The 15,857-nt window shown below is 38.1% G+C and overlaps 1 protein-coding gene, 1 long non-coding RNA gene and 1 pseudogene across 3 annotated transcripts; 1 reads left to right on the top strand and 2 right to left on the bottom strand.

Annotated features, from left to right (window-relative positions):
• Positions 1–772: 772 nt before the first annotated feature.
• On the bottom strand, positions 773–3,416 carry LOC126612333 (uncharacterized; annotated as a pseudogene).
• A 633-nt stretch (positions 3,417–4,049) lies between these two features.
• On the bottom strand, positions 4,050–4,724 carry LOC126631984 (uncharacterized). Its single transcript, XR_007626532.1, has 2 exons — positions 4,401–4,724; positions 4,050–4,305 (listed from the first exon to the last, which is right to left on the bottom strand). It is a non-coding gene; the product is annotated as an uncharacterized LOC126631984 (long non-coding RNA).
• Positions 4,725–5,457: 733 nt separating this feature from the next.
• On the top strand, positions 5,458–7,682 carry LOC126631884 (uncharacterized). 2 transcript variants are annotated; one of them, XM_050302091.1, is made up of 4 exons: positions 5,458–5,624; positions 5,752–5,813; positions 6,532–6,678; positions 7,050–7,682. In XM_050302091.1, the coding sequence occupies exons 1-3, from the start codon at positions 5,567–5,569 to the stop codon at positions 6,652–6,654; spliced, it is 243 nt and encodes an 80-aa protein (XP_050158048.1). In that variant the 5' UTR covers positions 5,458–5,566; the 3' UTR covers positions 6,655–6,678; positions 7,050–7,682. The 2 variants fall into 2 exon arrangements, with proteins under 2 accessions (XP_050158048.1, XP_050158040.1); XM_050302083.1 differs by lacking the exon at positions 7,050–7,682 and having other exon boundaries at positions 6,532–6,833.
• Positions 7,683–15,857: the final 8,175 nt, after the last annotated feature.

Here is a 15,857-nt window from a genome sequence, read left to right as displayed (position 1 = left end):
AATGAACTCCAACGAATGTGATTTTACTTTTAACTATATCAACACAGTGTTTGTTAAGCACCATATTAACACAAATTAAACCATAAGCAGGAAATTACTGTGTTTACATGGATTTGTTCTACTCAAGACTCCACCTTTGCTTGTACGTGAACTGCACCTGCTTGCCAAACAACCACCAGACACTAAATAAGAAATGAGAAATATATTTCTACAGAAACGATAACCTTAATAGGCACCACATGAATCTCCCAAAACAGAGCAAAAAACAGTAAAGCAAAGAGAAACAGGCACAAAACAATGAATGATACAGCCTACGACAGTGTGAAACTCACCTTGATTTCGATGTTTCGGTCAATGTCATTAGAATCCATTTCAGTCTCTCTGAGATCCCAATCAACATCAGACTGAAAGCCCCTATTTCTTCGACGAATTGGACGCTTTTTCAAACTTCCTCCAAGGTTATCCCACTTTCAGTTTGGGACCCAGATAGCAGCTCTCACTATTGTTTTTCTCAAACTAAAGGTTCAGAATTTCTTTACAATTGTTAATATATGTTACAGAGTACAATACATATAATTTGCAATCAAAGATCAGTACCAAAGCGTGTGAGAGAGGAGTACTAGGTTTGTGAGATTGCATGTGTATTGCTCAAATATATATATATATATATAGAGACAACTCTTTGTTCACATATAAATGTATTCACCGCCATTTTTTTTAAGCTAACTCTGGCCAAAAGAACTCACAATGCTTACAATAAACTCGAAAAGGGTCCTGCAAAATTTGCGTATAGGCTTCTATTTCTAGAAACAGATTCCCAATACAGAACAGGGAAAACACACAAATGACGATACACAGAACCCCTGCTCTAGACACTTTTTCTTTCAGTTTTCTACGAAGATTGTTATAAACTCTACATTTACAGTAAGTTCCATGAGCTCTTACTTTTATCCATCAACCACTTTGAAAAGAGCAACGACTAGTATACAAATAAGATAAGAATTGCATTCTTACTACTGAGTTCTGACTTTCTTCAATCTGTACATGAGGGACTCAATAGATTTTAGTAATTTCATGCTATCTCTCCGTGCTATTTCCTGAGATGCCAGGTGTAAACTTTGAATCCCGCGACCCAAACTGGCAGTTGATGGAGCTGCAGGTAGAGATTCAGCAGCACATTCAATCCCATCTCCGTACTCAACCAATCTGGCACAAGTTGCAATACTACACCCAAAGGTAGCCCACGGTTGGACACCAATTTTCCGGATATGCCGTTTCCTCATTATTTGATAGAATGCTGTTCTCATGGCTGAAAAGCTAGTCTTCTCTGCAGCAGCTTTAACACTATGGGCAGCCACCCGGATCTTCTCAGCAGAAGCAGTTGCTTTCAGTAAAGTTGTTGATTTGACACCTGGAGCTACCATTTTTGAGGGGCCAAGCGTCTTACTAAGAGCAAATCCCATCGTCTTATGGGTTTGGCTTTGAAAGAGTTTAACTTTCATCAAGGTTGAAGCAGGAAATTTGAGTGTCGCAGCTTTGGAGAGTGAAGATGCTCCTAAAACTGCTGTTGCCCCTGCCCCTACGGCCACCAAAGTTTATCAGTTAGCAGTTTTTCCTGTCAGTATCATTTGACATTCCCCCCTCACCCTCACAATCAGTAACAAGCTTTCCAACCATTTCCTTGACCTCTAAAGGGACATGAGTTTTTGTTGTGATTGGCTCATAGTTTGAGTTGGCAACAATTTTGATAGTTTAGCTTTATGTGCTACAGGGAAATGGTTGTAGCAAAGTGTTGTTTTTGTGTTTATTTGCACGTAAATATGTATGCTTTCTATGCATGAAAAAAGTCTACTTTATGTTTTCCATTTGCATTCTTCACGTGAAGGTGGCGTGTGGAATGATAAAGGAAAAGCAAGGTTTGCTTTTTACTTTGGAGACATAATCATCATGGAAGCTGGGGGATGAAAATGATGGCCTTTATTTAAATGCAAGGAATTGCTTGCATTGGATATAAAAGGAATGCTTTCCGAGTGTGAAGAAAGAAGGAGTGCATCCGGAAAACACAGACGGAAAAGAAAATAGAGTGAGAGTGAGAAACTCTTGGGGAGAGTGAGGCTCTTGGAAAAATTCTGTGAGTGTACAAGAGATTGGGGTTTGGGTTATGTCAATTTAACTCATGTATATTTTGTACTAGTTATTCTCATAGTGAAGAGCAATATCTCTCCGGGGACGTAGGCAGGTTTTTGCCGAACCTCGTAATTCTCTTGGTGTCTTTATTTCTTATATTTTAAATTGTTCAACTGTGGGTTTATAAGTTGGTGAGATAACAGGCCAAAGCACAACAGTTTTCCAGTGTTTTCTAAGACTTGCTAAGACACTAGCATCCACTACTGCCACTATGGTCTTGAACTTCTTAGTCTGGCCACGAAGGGCCTCTACCAGCAGAGCATGTGACTTGTCCTCAACTGGAAGATCCGAAAGCTCAACCTGATTTAAGACGGCTCCCTTATTTTATTAACGGGAAGGCGACCAGCATTGTTCAGAGAAATTCTGAGCCCCTCGACTGCAATCCGAAAGGCATAGACTTCAGATATAACATTGGTATCTACAGCTTCACCTCTGTTCACATCGTAGAGCATCTTTTAGCATTAGCTAGAGCCTTTCCCATTGCTGGGAGATCAGAAAAAATATTATGTAGATCCAAAAGAAATGGATAAATCGACTGAGCAAACTGTGGGGCCTCATAATTGGATCATCTGTGATTGTATGTATAACCTCATCGAACTTGACGCAGCAACTAAACCCACTTTCTGTGGAACCAAGCCACTAAGTAAACCCTGGAACTTGCTCACTGCTTCAAGTTCACCTGGGGTATTCACCGCACCAGAACTTTTTACAAATGGCAATTCAAGCACCAAGAATGATGATCCAACCCCTGAGCCACCCTCTTGGCTGCCAAAAAATGTCCATGAAAACCAACTGTGGAAATTTTCAAGTCGACGGGCCGAGAGCCCACTCTAAAAACATTGATACTGTCTCCATTTAACCACCTGCACAATCCTCAGGTGTGAGGTTTTATCACAAAAGGCCTCGATGTTAGTTAGAGAGGGGTATTTCTATTTAAAGCACTTTTCTCTTCTCCCTCTGTCCAAGGGTGAGACTGGGGGTTCCAACACTCCCCGCACGTGAGACCCCACTTATGGGTCACACGTGAATTTCCACACATCGGTAACCACGTGGAGCCAAGTCTGGACTCACCCAATCACGCGGGGCCAATGGGGACCCACCCAAACACATGGCATCTTTGGCCTACGTGGACAATCACGCGGGGCCAACGGGACCCACCCCCAATCACGTGGAGCCAAGTCTGGACTCACCCAATCACGCGGGGCCAATGGGGACCCACCCAAACACATGGCATCTTTGGCCTACGTGGACAATCACGCGGGGCCAACGGGGACCCACCCCCAATCACGTGGCAGTACGGGCCCGCCTCCTGGCTCTGATACCATGTGGAAATTTTCAGATCGACGGGCCGAGAGCCCACTCTAACAACATCGATACTATCCCCACTTAACCACCTGCACAATCCTCAGGTGTGGGGTTTTATCACAAAAAACCTCGATGTTAGTTAGAAATGGGTATTTCTATTTAAAACACTTTTCTCTTCTCCCTCTGTCCGATGTGGGACTGGGGGTTCCAACACCAACCCCAAAAATCTTTTGTAAAACCAAGTTTCCTTCAATATCTTCATACCTCTCCTTGTTAACCTCCTCTAAAAAACATCGTTTGAGAACTCGTAACGTTGAAGTGGAAAATGATTTATCAAAACCATCACATAATACACTTTCTTCGGATTGAATTTCAGTCAGAGTTGAATGACCCACCTGGGCAATGACAGCATCAGGTCTAATCTCCCTAATTAGACAATCAGCATCCGTTGCTGACCACTCTGATAAACTTTGAGCAGAAAGTACGTAAATTACAGACTGAGTTTCAGGCTAACGAGCTGCGTAAACAAATTGTTTCGTGCGTTCAGGTATTCGGAGTTTGCGCACCAACTCATTCCATACTTTCAGGTCATCGGATTTCAGTACAGAAAAGGGCCAAATATTTTGTCAAACTCATAACCGACATATAAAACAACTCCAAATTCTCAGTTCCAAACTGAATTTCCAATACCCACATAACTTTGCGAGCATTCAAACAGAGTCCATACACGCAGAATTCGATACGATTCGATACTAGCCGGTTGAGGGAATTCAACGATCATTACAGCCACATTTCAATGCAATCAAAAGAACCCTAAACAGAAAAATAAAAAACATCTCATCAATAACCAGAATCAAAACGTACTATTTCCAGAAATTTGGAATTCTATTTCGCCTCCTTATAACTACCTGATTAATGGGCCGATTTCTGTATCCAAAATTATAGTCTCTCTTTGGATGACAATCATCTGCAATGCCGGGACTTCGAAGATCAAATACTTGCACCTGAGGCAGCTTGGCGAAGCTGAAATCGACAGAAACAGCACGACCCACGAATCCACGATCCAGATTCCAAAAGCCCAAAACCCTGAAATTAAAACTTGTCGATTGAACCAAATTAATAACCTTTTACTGGGTTCTTCCGCTCTCTGCGTCTTGATCCAATCCAACATTCCCTCCCTCACGCTGAGCGATGGAAGATGGAAGCTTTTGAAATAGCTTCAGAACTCTAGTGAGGAAAGAACTATAATCTTGAAGGTCCTGGGATTTTCGTAAAATATTACGACTCATGAAACCACTTACGGCCCAAAAAGAGAATTAAAATTTTAAGGGCCAAGAAACTGCACATTTATTTGGGCCACAGAAGAAAGCCCGCAGCCAATCACCGCAAATTGATTCGTCTAGAGTACAAGTTGGAATAGAGTTTTCGATTCTGTCATTAAAATTTTCGATCCGAGCCCAAAAGATTTTGAATCTAAATATATATTTCATAAAAGTTGGAATGGGCATTTGTACCTATTTATAAATTTTGAGAATTCCTTATTTTCGATCAGAATTTTTATATTTATTTACTAAATTTATTTATTGTGTGATTAATTTTTTGTATTTTATTCGTTATTTTATGTTAACCATACACTATGCTAAAAAGATAAATATAATATATCAGTATATACAAAATTAATTAGATTATACATAGGCACATACGGAATATGAAAAAAAAAGCAATAAATTGCTTATATAAAAATGTTTAAGAATATTTAAAAACTTATAAAATATAAGAATTTTCGAATTATGTTACGATTTCGAGATTACTTCAATTCTGAATTTTTTAGAATGAAAATTGGAAGTCTTGTTTGCAATTCAATCCGTCCAAAAATACCCTTAAAGGGTGGAAGATTTGGGTCAAAAAAAAAAGATGGAGGACCAAAGTGAAGAAGCACAAAATTGAGCGGGTACATTTGTAATTGAAATATTCAATAGTCCCTCTTTAAAACATCTCTCCTCCGCCTGGATTAGGGTTTAGTGGTTCTTTGTTTTTTCAGCGATTCAGAGTGGGAGAGGTGTGTGAGAGAAAAATGTCGAAGAAGAACGATCTAGCTCGTAGAAAAAGGCAGCATGAATTCGAACTCAAAAGTAATCCCCCCCTCTCTCTCTCTCTCTCTCTCTCTTTCTCACTCTGTCTCTCTCTAATCTCTCTCTAGATTCCTATATATATTTGTCGTGTATATGTATATTCAAATTTTATCTGTAATTTAATTAGGAGAGAAAGAAGAAAGAGAAAAGAAGGCAAAGAAGCTTCAGGCAAAGAAGAGCAAGATGAAAGTGAGTTTTTCCCTCTCTGTATAATCTGTTGGGTTTTTTTTTTTGTTGAACTATTAGCTACTTTTGGTTGATTGGGTTTATGAAAAGTACTAACTTTGAAATCGGAAATTGTTCAATTTTACGCGGGTTTTCATTAATTTGTAGGTAGGAGACTAATTAGAGTTCCCCAGTAGAACAATATAAGAGTTGGGTGATTGCTTTAATTTTTAACGAATGTTTGTGAAATCAACTTTCCCTCTGTTGTATTATATAGACTTGCGGTCATTTTTGGAATAAAGATTTATCCTCTTTTTTTTTTTTTTATAAGTAAACCTTCGCGGATAGGTCTCACTTGGTGTGCGATGGTAAGTGCCTTCGCCCATAAGCGGTAGGTCTCGGGTTCGAGACTTGGGAGCAGCCTCTCCATAAATGGGGTAAGGCTAGCCGACATTCCCCTCTCCTAGACCCTGCGTAAAGTGGGAGCCTTGTGCACTGGGTACGACCTTTAAGTAAACCTTCGCGGATAGGTCGCACTTGGTGTGCGATGGCAAGTGCCTTCGCCCATAAGCGGTAGGTCTCGGGTTCGAGACTTGGGAGCAGCCTCTCCATAAATGGGGGTAAGGCTAGCCGACATTCCCCTCTCCCAGACCCTGCGTAAAGCGGGAGCCTTGTGCACTGGGTACGACCTTTAAGTAAACCTTCGCGGAGAGTTTGTTTTTAACTAAATTATGTACAACAGGTTGATGGTAATGAGAAGAAAAAGAAGGGTGGAGGTTTTAAAGTAGGCAAGAAAAAGTTCAAGACCAAAATGACGGCGCTGAATAAGGCTAAAGCCGCCCAAGCAATGGAGGTTGACAAATGAGGTTCAGTCGCAATGGTTATATGTGTATGTTAAGAAGTATTGAAAGAAATGGTTATGAATTTGCCTTTTTGATATTTACTTTAGGTTTCTCTAATGTTGTTGGTCATTGTCACAATTTTGCTCCTTTGATTACGAGTACAATTTCTAATTTTAGTTGGAAAATTCGTATTGTTAGACAATGCCACAACATTGTTCTTACCCTGTTTCCAGTGTGTTTGTGGCTTAATTAATAGTTAGAATGTTGACGATGATAGAGCAAAGACATTAAATGTCTTAGGACATATGGCTTGTATGTCGTAAAAGTGAAGATTGTGATTTAGTATCTTAATTCTTTTTGATCTTGCTAAGAACCCAGTTCAAAATCAATGTTTTAAATTAGAATACTTTTTGCACAGGCTTCCCATGCATATCCCCAAGAAGGATAATTGGACTGGAATGTTTTATAGATAGTTACCAGGCATATAAGGAATTGTTGCGAGACAAGCATGAAAAGAAGAAAGGGAGGTTATATCAGGACTTGTTGGGTAGAAGTGTGTGAAAGGAATAAAGGAGGTTCAGTGAGATGCATGGTGTAGGCTGATTTGGGTCGACTCTTGACACAGTTTAGCAAAAGCTTTAGATTGTGATGAAACTATATATTCAACAATGTTTTAGCAGTCAAGAATCTGGTGTCAAATGTATATTTATGAACTACAAAAGGTCAGATCAGCTAGGAGTGGAAATTCGAGTGATCACAAGAACAATAAACCCAAGTTGGTTGTGATTTCGATTCTGCGATAGTGGAGACTTACAACAAACTGTTGTTTTATAATGTTGATCTCATCTGAAAGGCATATTGATGGACAATTCAACCACCTGTTATAGGCAATATGTGATGTTTGTTAGAAATAGTAGCAAACATTTGAGTCAGGTACTGATTCACATTAATTTGCTCATTGTAACTGTTGATTAACCTGTAGTTTACAGCCTGATTTTGAACAGCTTCTTTGAATGGTTCAGCCATCAACCAATTTACTCTTCTTGCAGAAGCTTCTGTGTAACTTATTTGAAGGTATTTTTCTTAAAATTATCTTTTGGCTGGACGGGTGTCACTTTCAATCCCGACTCCTAGAATTTAAGTGCTCTAAAGTATTTAGTTCTTGGTAATTCTCTAATGGTTTAGGTCGATTTATGATAAGATCATTCCTTCTGTATGCTAATACTTTGACAATTGCCTCAACAAAGATTATATAGCAAGATACAGGTTCTGTGCCCTTATTGGAAGATTGGCACATCTTCCGTTTTGGGTGTTGGCTATAAGTTTTCAATTATCAAGAGTGTAGTGGAGGGCATGGATTTGGGTAGGTCTGAGTATTGAGGAGCATGGAGGGTATGCGTTTAGGACACCAACAATTTTAGGGCAGTGGGAAACCGAGCAGCCTCATCTTGTAGAGTTCTGGGGTCTGACCTTTGCTTCTACTTCTAAAAGAATTTCTTATCAATATGAATAGTTGAAGGGATTTTCTAGTATGCATTGGTGTATGATATCCGCTGGAATCCTTGGCCGCGCATCCAATTCTTCATTCATCTAGTGCATGTCATACACCGAACTAGATCAGTAGAATTTCGGATATGGGAAATGACTACTAATTTGTAGTTCAACTGGTTTAGGATATTTTATGAGGTCTCTCGTTCATTTTCTCCTTTTCTAAGTGTCGCTTGTTTAAAAAAGAAAAAGAAATTGAGATGGGAATCTCGTACTTATATCCAAGTGTTTTATTCTCATGAAATAAAAACTACTAGTAAGGGCATTTTGGGAAACGTAAATCGTGCACCGACGGACTAGCTGCTCAGGTCACTTCAAGGTACAGATGAAGATGGACATTTTCTCCATGATAATCATGACCTCTTGATGCGGAATAGGATCCTTTCCGGATTCTTTTTGTAGATATCCGGAAGATCAATTATTTGTATTCGTTCATCGTATATCGTGAGATTATAAATTATTTTAAATTTTTATAGTACTTAACGAAAATTGATTGCACAATTTACGATGAACAAACACGATTAATTAATTTTTGGATCCCCACAAAGAGGATCTGGAGAGAATTATTGTCCTCTTGATGACTTTCAAACTATTGATTGTGATCGATTAATACTCAATATTTATCTTCACTTTTAATATTTATATTTAAGAAAAGAGATTTTAAATTCAATACAGTTTTAAAAATATAAAAGATTTGTGTTAAGTTTGATACTTACTTATGGCCAAGGTTCTAAAAAACGCTATGCGCTAGTCGGGCGGCGGGTTAGTGCTTAGGCGGCTAGGCAGATTTAAGTAAATTTCTTGTATATTTTGTAAATAAGTGTATATTGACACCTAAAAAAAACTATACTTGTATGGATAATAAAATAATGATAAAATACAAATTAGGTACACTATTTCCATAAGTATTGGATGAACTTGTAGTAAATTCCTCATTTGCAAATTAGATACACCATTTCCATAAGTATACCACCATGAAACCAAAAAAGAAAAAAACACGCAATTAATAAAAAATAAATATAAAAAACCTCCTAGGATTGCCTAGCCCGTCTAGCCACCTAGCCCGCCTAGCCCGCCTAGGCCCAACCCGATTTTTCCGCCTGATTTGCCCAAAAACGTCTCGGTTGCTAGGCGCCTAGGGCATTTTTTAGAACACTGCTTATGGCTAACTCGAAATCATTTGTTTATTCTGTGTTTTATATTTTTAAGATTAGGTAATTTTCCTCACAATTTTGGATAGTAATTCTCTTCTTGTTGTGTAAATATAGAAACTAGCTAAGAAATAAAAGGATATGGTCACCAATAAATAGCAAGTACAACTTCCTAGTCAAAGGCTCAAAAGCAACATTTGTTTAATTCTTTAAAATACTTACACAAATAATTCCTTTTGTTTGTTTCTTTTAAATTCGGAAAATATGTACAAGTTATTTTTCAACAACTATAGGTTGAGGGTATCTCCACCAACCAACATAATCTTTGCTTTTTACCTCTTAAGATCATTGTCCTTCTCAAATATTCCTCATCTCTTTTCAATCGGAAGAATGGATGATGTTCAAGGAAAGTGACTTATAATTTTTTAAATTGGACCATCCTATTAATAAAACTAATTCTATATCCCCTATGGTGTGAAATGTGAAAGATAATCGAGTGGTTGATATCTTTAGTCTTAAAAGGCGGTATAGTTTGAAACGAAGAACTATCGAGCATTCGAATACCTAGCTTAGTAGAAGCTACAAGAATTGTAGCATGTCGGAAAACCAATCTACTTTGGAAAACGATCAATCTTGCTAATCCCTTTCAAAAGGGATTTTTTTTTTTTTGCACAATTCGCCATCTAAATCTTTACTCTTGAACATTTCTTTGGTTGGATATTTAAATGCTACTTTCATGTTTGAGAGGGACATTTTTCTATCCATGTCCACCGCCAAGTTATTGGTGTTGTTCATCGCCTTACTCGCTATTCTCTTCATGTTGTTAGTTTTTGCTCTTGGTTTGAGGAACTTCCTAACTGTATTTCTAATTTGTTATTTGAGGGTTGTGATAGCTAGTATTTTGATGTAATGTTCTTTCCTCTTCAATAAAATCTATCGTTTCTTACAATACAATAAAAAATTCTACTTTCTTAATTTGCTAGATAATATTTTAAACTACTACAATCTACCATAAGAATAAGCGGATAATAGTGCCAAAGAGCAAGCATGCACATTAATCTAACTAATTGGTTAAACCCATGTTTGCAAATGGTACTAAGATACAAATTAACATTATTAGATTTTAAGAGTTGTTTTGGAAGGGAAAGCTAGATTGTATCAAATGACCTAGCAAACTATAAATTTCGAAATTGATGATTATTATTGAAAACGACACCCACAACCTTTGGCCCTCCATAATTGGCCAAAATCTTAATTGGAGAGGCACCAAAACAAATAAAAAATTGTGGTAAAATATTGGCATTTTTCTAAAATTGGAGTTCAAGGTACTTCCACTTTTGGACATGATCCCAAGCTGGACCAAAATAAAGAGACCCCCAAAATTCTATGTGCAACTTTCCAAAATCTCTCGCTCACTATATTTTATTGGATGCATGAAGCAAATCTCTCTTCCCACATTATTCTAATTTTCAGATGGAAAATCAAATTCTTGATTTGAACTTCCTGTTTGGTAGACTTGATGAGATTGAATCTTGGAATATGATTGGATTAGCAGGAATGAGTTACATAACTTATGTGTGTAGTTGGGATGCAAAACCCATCATTTTCCCCTTATTTCGGAGTTGTAACCAATCTCATCTGTGTTACAATTTTTTTCTCACCAAACATTGGTTGGGCTACAAGTCCAATTTAATTGGAAATAACTCATCCCATCTCTTGCCCACCAAATGGGTCCTTCGAGTGCCTTTCCCCTTCTTTTTTTTATTTGAACAAAGAATATTATCTACAACAAGGAAAATGGGGTATCTCCCAAATTTAACTCAATTTGTTAACACTTTAATTGTTGGTCGATATTAGTTTATGTTTCTTATTGTTATTGATATCGTTTATTATATCGCACGGTCAACATAGAGAATTAGTGTGGCCACGGAATTAGTGTGGTCGATATTAGTATTTTACTTCTTTAAAATACTTGCACAAATAATTCCTTTTGTTGTATTTGTTTCTTTTAAATTCAGAAAATATGTACAAGTTATTGTTCAACAACTATAGGTTGAGGGTATCTCCACCAACCAACATAATCTTCGCTTTTTACCTCTTAAGGTCATTGTCCTTCTCAAATATTCCTCCTCTCTTTTCAATTGGAATAATGAATGATGTTCAAGGAAAGCGGCTTATAATTTTTTGAAATTGGACCATCCTATTAATAAAACTAATTCAATATCCCTTATGGTATGAAATATGAGAGATGATCGAGTGGTTGATATCTTAAGTCTTAAAAATTGGTATAGTTTGAAATGAAGAACTATCGAGCATTCGAATCCCTAGCTTAGTAGAAGCTACAAGAATTGTAGCATGTCGGGAGACCAATCTACTTTGGAAAACGATCAATCTTGCTAATCCCTTTCAAAAGGGATTTTTCTTTTCACAATTCGCAATCCAAATCTTTACTCTTTTGAAAATTTCTTTGGTTGGATATTTAAGTGCTACTTTCATGTTTGAGAGGGACATTTTTCTACCCATGTCCACCGCCAAGTTATTGGTGTTGTTCATCCCTTTACTTGCTATTCTCTTCATGTTGATAGTTTTTGCTCTTGATTTGAGGAACTTCCCGACTGTATTTCTAATTTGTTATTTGAGGGTTGTGATAGTTAGTATTTTGATGTAAAGTTCTTTCCTATTCAATGAAATCTATCATTTCTTACAATACAATAAAAAATGTTACTTTCTTAATTAGCTAGACGATATTTTAAACTATTCCAATCTACAATATGAAGAAGCGGATATAAGTGCCAAAGAGCAAGCATGCACATTAATCTAACTAATTGGTTTAACCCATGTTTGCAAATAGTACTAAGATACAAATTAACATTATTGATTTCTTTTTAAGAGACAATATTATCTACACTAAGAGGGAGGGGGTGGGCTTGGCCTCACAATGGGATAGAAATAATGTGGTTCAAATTCACCTTTGACGAGAATCGAATCTAAGACCTCCCACTTACAAGTGAAGAGAAATACCACTGTAGTACTAAGTAACATAAATTAACATTGTTAGATTTTAAGAGTGTTGTGTTTGGTGATAAAAGGGAAAAGCTAGACTGTATCAAATGACATAGAAATTATAAATTTCGAAATTGATGATTATTATTGACAACGACGCCCATAACCTTTGGCCGTCCATAATTGGCCAAAATCTTAATTGGAGAGGCACCAAAAAAAAAAAATTGTGATAAAATATTGGAATTTTTCTTAAAAATGAAGTTCAATCTACTTCCATTTTTGGACATGATCCCATGCTGGACCAAATAAAGAGACCTCCAAAATTCTATATGCAACTTTCCAAAATCTCACTCACTATATTTTATTGGATGCATGAAGCATTGCAAATCTCTCTTCCAACATTATTCTAATTTATAGATGGAAAATCAAATCCTTGATTTGAACTTTTTGTTTGGTGGACTGGATGAGATTGAGTCATAGGGATATAATTGGATTGGCAGGGATGAGTTACATAACATGTGACAGCCCGTCCCGAATGTATATATTATTTTAACTTCGAGAGCGTGGAAATTACTTTTATGCCCTTTAATCGTTGAGTTGTGTTGTGTGGTTTAAGCTTTGGATTTGGACCAATCCTTTTATTTTCCTAAGCATTTGGAACTTAAGACATTTGTTAGTTTTTTTTGTGACAAAACCTGGACCACACACTCACACTCTCACACTCTCCTGTTGACTCTCTCTCTCCTTCCCTCTAGGATTTTCTGTCGTTTCCGTACAACCGTACGGACAACTTCGAACCTAGCTCACTAATCACAGATTGGGGTTTTGGTAGTTGTTTTCATACTCCTTGCAAGCTCAGGAGTAGAGCCATACCTTTTGTGCGGGGAAAGGATGTCGGGATCGTGAGAACTATCGAACTCCGGTGAGGTGTCCTATTTTCCCGACGTGATTGTCGAGGTTTTCTTTGGTTCTAAGACTCAAAAAGGTATTTACACTACTTATTTAGTGATTTGGAGTAGTTTTGGTTAAATTTGGTCGTCGGGATAAGCTCATTAGTGGGATTACAGGTTTAGCCTGAATTTAGAGGGATTTTTCGACGACTTCTCATCGAAGTTAGGACTCCAAAGTGGTATGATCTTGTTCTACTCGTTTAAAGTTTTTCCAGAAACCAGCGATCGCAGTGACGCCGGCGAACCAAGAAAGGAGAAGGAGAATATTTCGTCAACTTTGACGGAATATTCCTAACGGCGATTAACGGCGATTAACGGCGTCATGTATATTTAATGGTATATTCCATTAATTAACGAAATATTTCCTAACGCCGTTAGGGTTTCAGTTTGGTGTGCCAGGCACGTGCCTGTGCATGGCGATGCGTCAGGCCGTGCCTTGGGCGGTGCGTGAGTGATTAATTTTTTTTTCTAAAAATATAAGGATGTTCCTGAGGTTGAGTAGGCCTTGGTGGTATATTCAAACACCCCAATTGAGCAATGTATGAGAAGTTATTACCTAGTTTTGTTTATGTGCTTAAAAATAACGTTTAAATAGTTGTTTCGCATATAGGTGAGACCTATCACGAGGACGAACGCAGTCAAGCAAGGCTCGAGGGTTACGACCATTCCACATATCAGTGAGTGGGCTTTTGGTTTTTAGTATATATATACTTGGTATTCCCCCCCCCCCCCCCACACACACACACACATACACACACACTTGGTATTTTTCCCAGAAAACTTAATTAAATGGTTTGATATTTTGAAATGCCATGTCAAGTGCTCTCTATGTTTAATTATGCATTAGTATGATTATATATATATATATTGTTGCTCGATGTTGGGGACGCTCAGGTAAGCTTCAGGTGAGTATATTGATGGTAGTGAGTATAATAGTGTTGAGATATATTTTGAGCTTATTATCCTGCACCCCGGTGTTAGTGCTTCGCCCGAGGACAGGGCCTAGCCTTCACGTGATCGTTCACCTCCCGCACCATACGCTCACCTTGGATCCAAGACAAATGTCATTCTGTCGTACAGACCACTTTAAGTGGTTCCGAATCGTAGGTGACTTGCGATACTTCGCACAGCCTTCACGTGACTGTAGCACTTAAGCGTATTTATTTACACCCAGCCTGTCGTACATACCACTTTAGGTGGTTCGGACTTGTGTGCAGAGAACTAGTTGATGAGTTCTAGATCCAGCCGTACAGGTCACGTTAGGTGACTTCGGCTGACGTACCATCTCATATTGATTTATTTCACCTGACTTACTTAATTCCTTGCTGAGATATTTGACATGGCATGATTATGGATTTGGTATCTTAAACATGGTTTTGAGATATATTTATATACATGATATTCTTCTGGGAATTATATAGGTTTTACGGCGAATGGTTATTTACTTTTGATAATGAACAGTTTTGAAAAGCTTTGTTTTGGCCCACTCACACCTTCTGTTTTGTGCCCCTCCAGGTTCTAGTTAGGAGTGCTTATTGGTGGCTTACGAGGAATTCACGGCAGCTCTGACAGATTATCACAAATGTAGGATCACCTTTGGTATTGTATAATTAGTATTCGTTCTGCTGGACTGCACTTAGGCTACTTATGCTCTAATTATGTGTAATTATACCTAAACACCATATTTGCACTTAGGTTTCCTTAGTGTAAATTAGTTAGCTTGGTTTTTATTCATTCACCTTCCTTTACATCTTTATCATTTCCGCACTGCGCACATGGCTACGTCACCCTCACGTGACAACCAACATGCCTCAATTTAGGTCGGGGTGTGTTGGTTTGGTATCAGAGCCTAGGTTTGGTCGTCCTGCATATTTTATGAATATTTTAATTATTTTGGTGTCTTCTGTTAGAACTATGCCGCCTCGTAGAGAGTCACGTCCTTTAGCTGAGCCTAGTTTCCCTGATATTGCTCAGTTAGGGGAAGCTATAGCTAATGTTATTCAGTCTTCGTTTCTTCCTCCCCAAAGGACTCATTTGGAGACTGTGTATAATTTGAAGTTGAATCATTTCATGGGTAATGAAGGCTCTGAAGGAGCAGAGAAATGGATTGATCATCTTGAGAAGACTTTTCGTTTGATGCATAGACAAGGGAATCTTAGGGAGGATAGGTGGGTTGAGACGACTACCTGGTTTTTAGGTAAGCAGCCTGCATCTTGGTGGAGACATGAGTCTTATCAGTTATCACCAGAGGAAGCTGCTGATTGGGAAGTTTTTAAGCAGTTATTTCATAAGAGATTCATTCCTCTAAAGTATATAGATAGCAAGAAGCAAGAATTCACACACCTAAAACAGGGAAATATGACAGCTAATGAGTATTGCAGAAGGTTTACTGATTTATCTCGTTATCACCCGGAGGTTGCTGCTAATCCGGTTGAGAAGCTTCGTTGTTTCAGGTTGGGAACTCGGAAGAAATGGCGTACTATGGCAACCACAACTCCCTGTGCTACTTACTAGGAGTTTTATGAGATTTTACTGCGGATTGAAGATTCAGAGAATATGCCTAGCGAGAGTGAG

The sequence above is a fragment of the Malus sylvestris genome, chromosome 1 (assembly GCF_916048215.2).
Source record: "Malus sylvestris chromosome 1, drMalSylv7.2, whole genome shotgun sequence".
NCBI classification, from domain to species: domain Eukaryota; kingdom Viridiplantae; phylum Streptophyta; class Magnoliopsida; order Rosales; family Rosaceae; genus Malus; species Malus sylvestris.
This window is presented reverse-complemented; position numbering and strand designations above follow the sequence as displayed.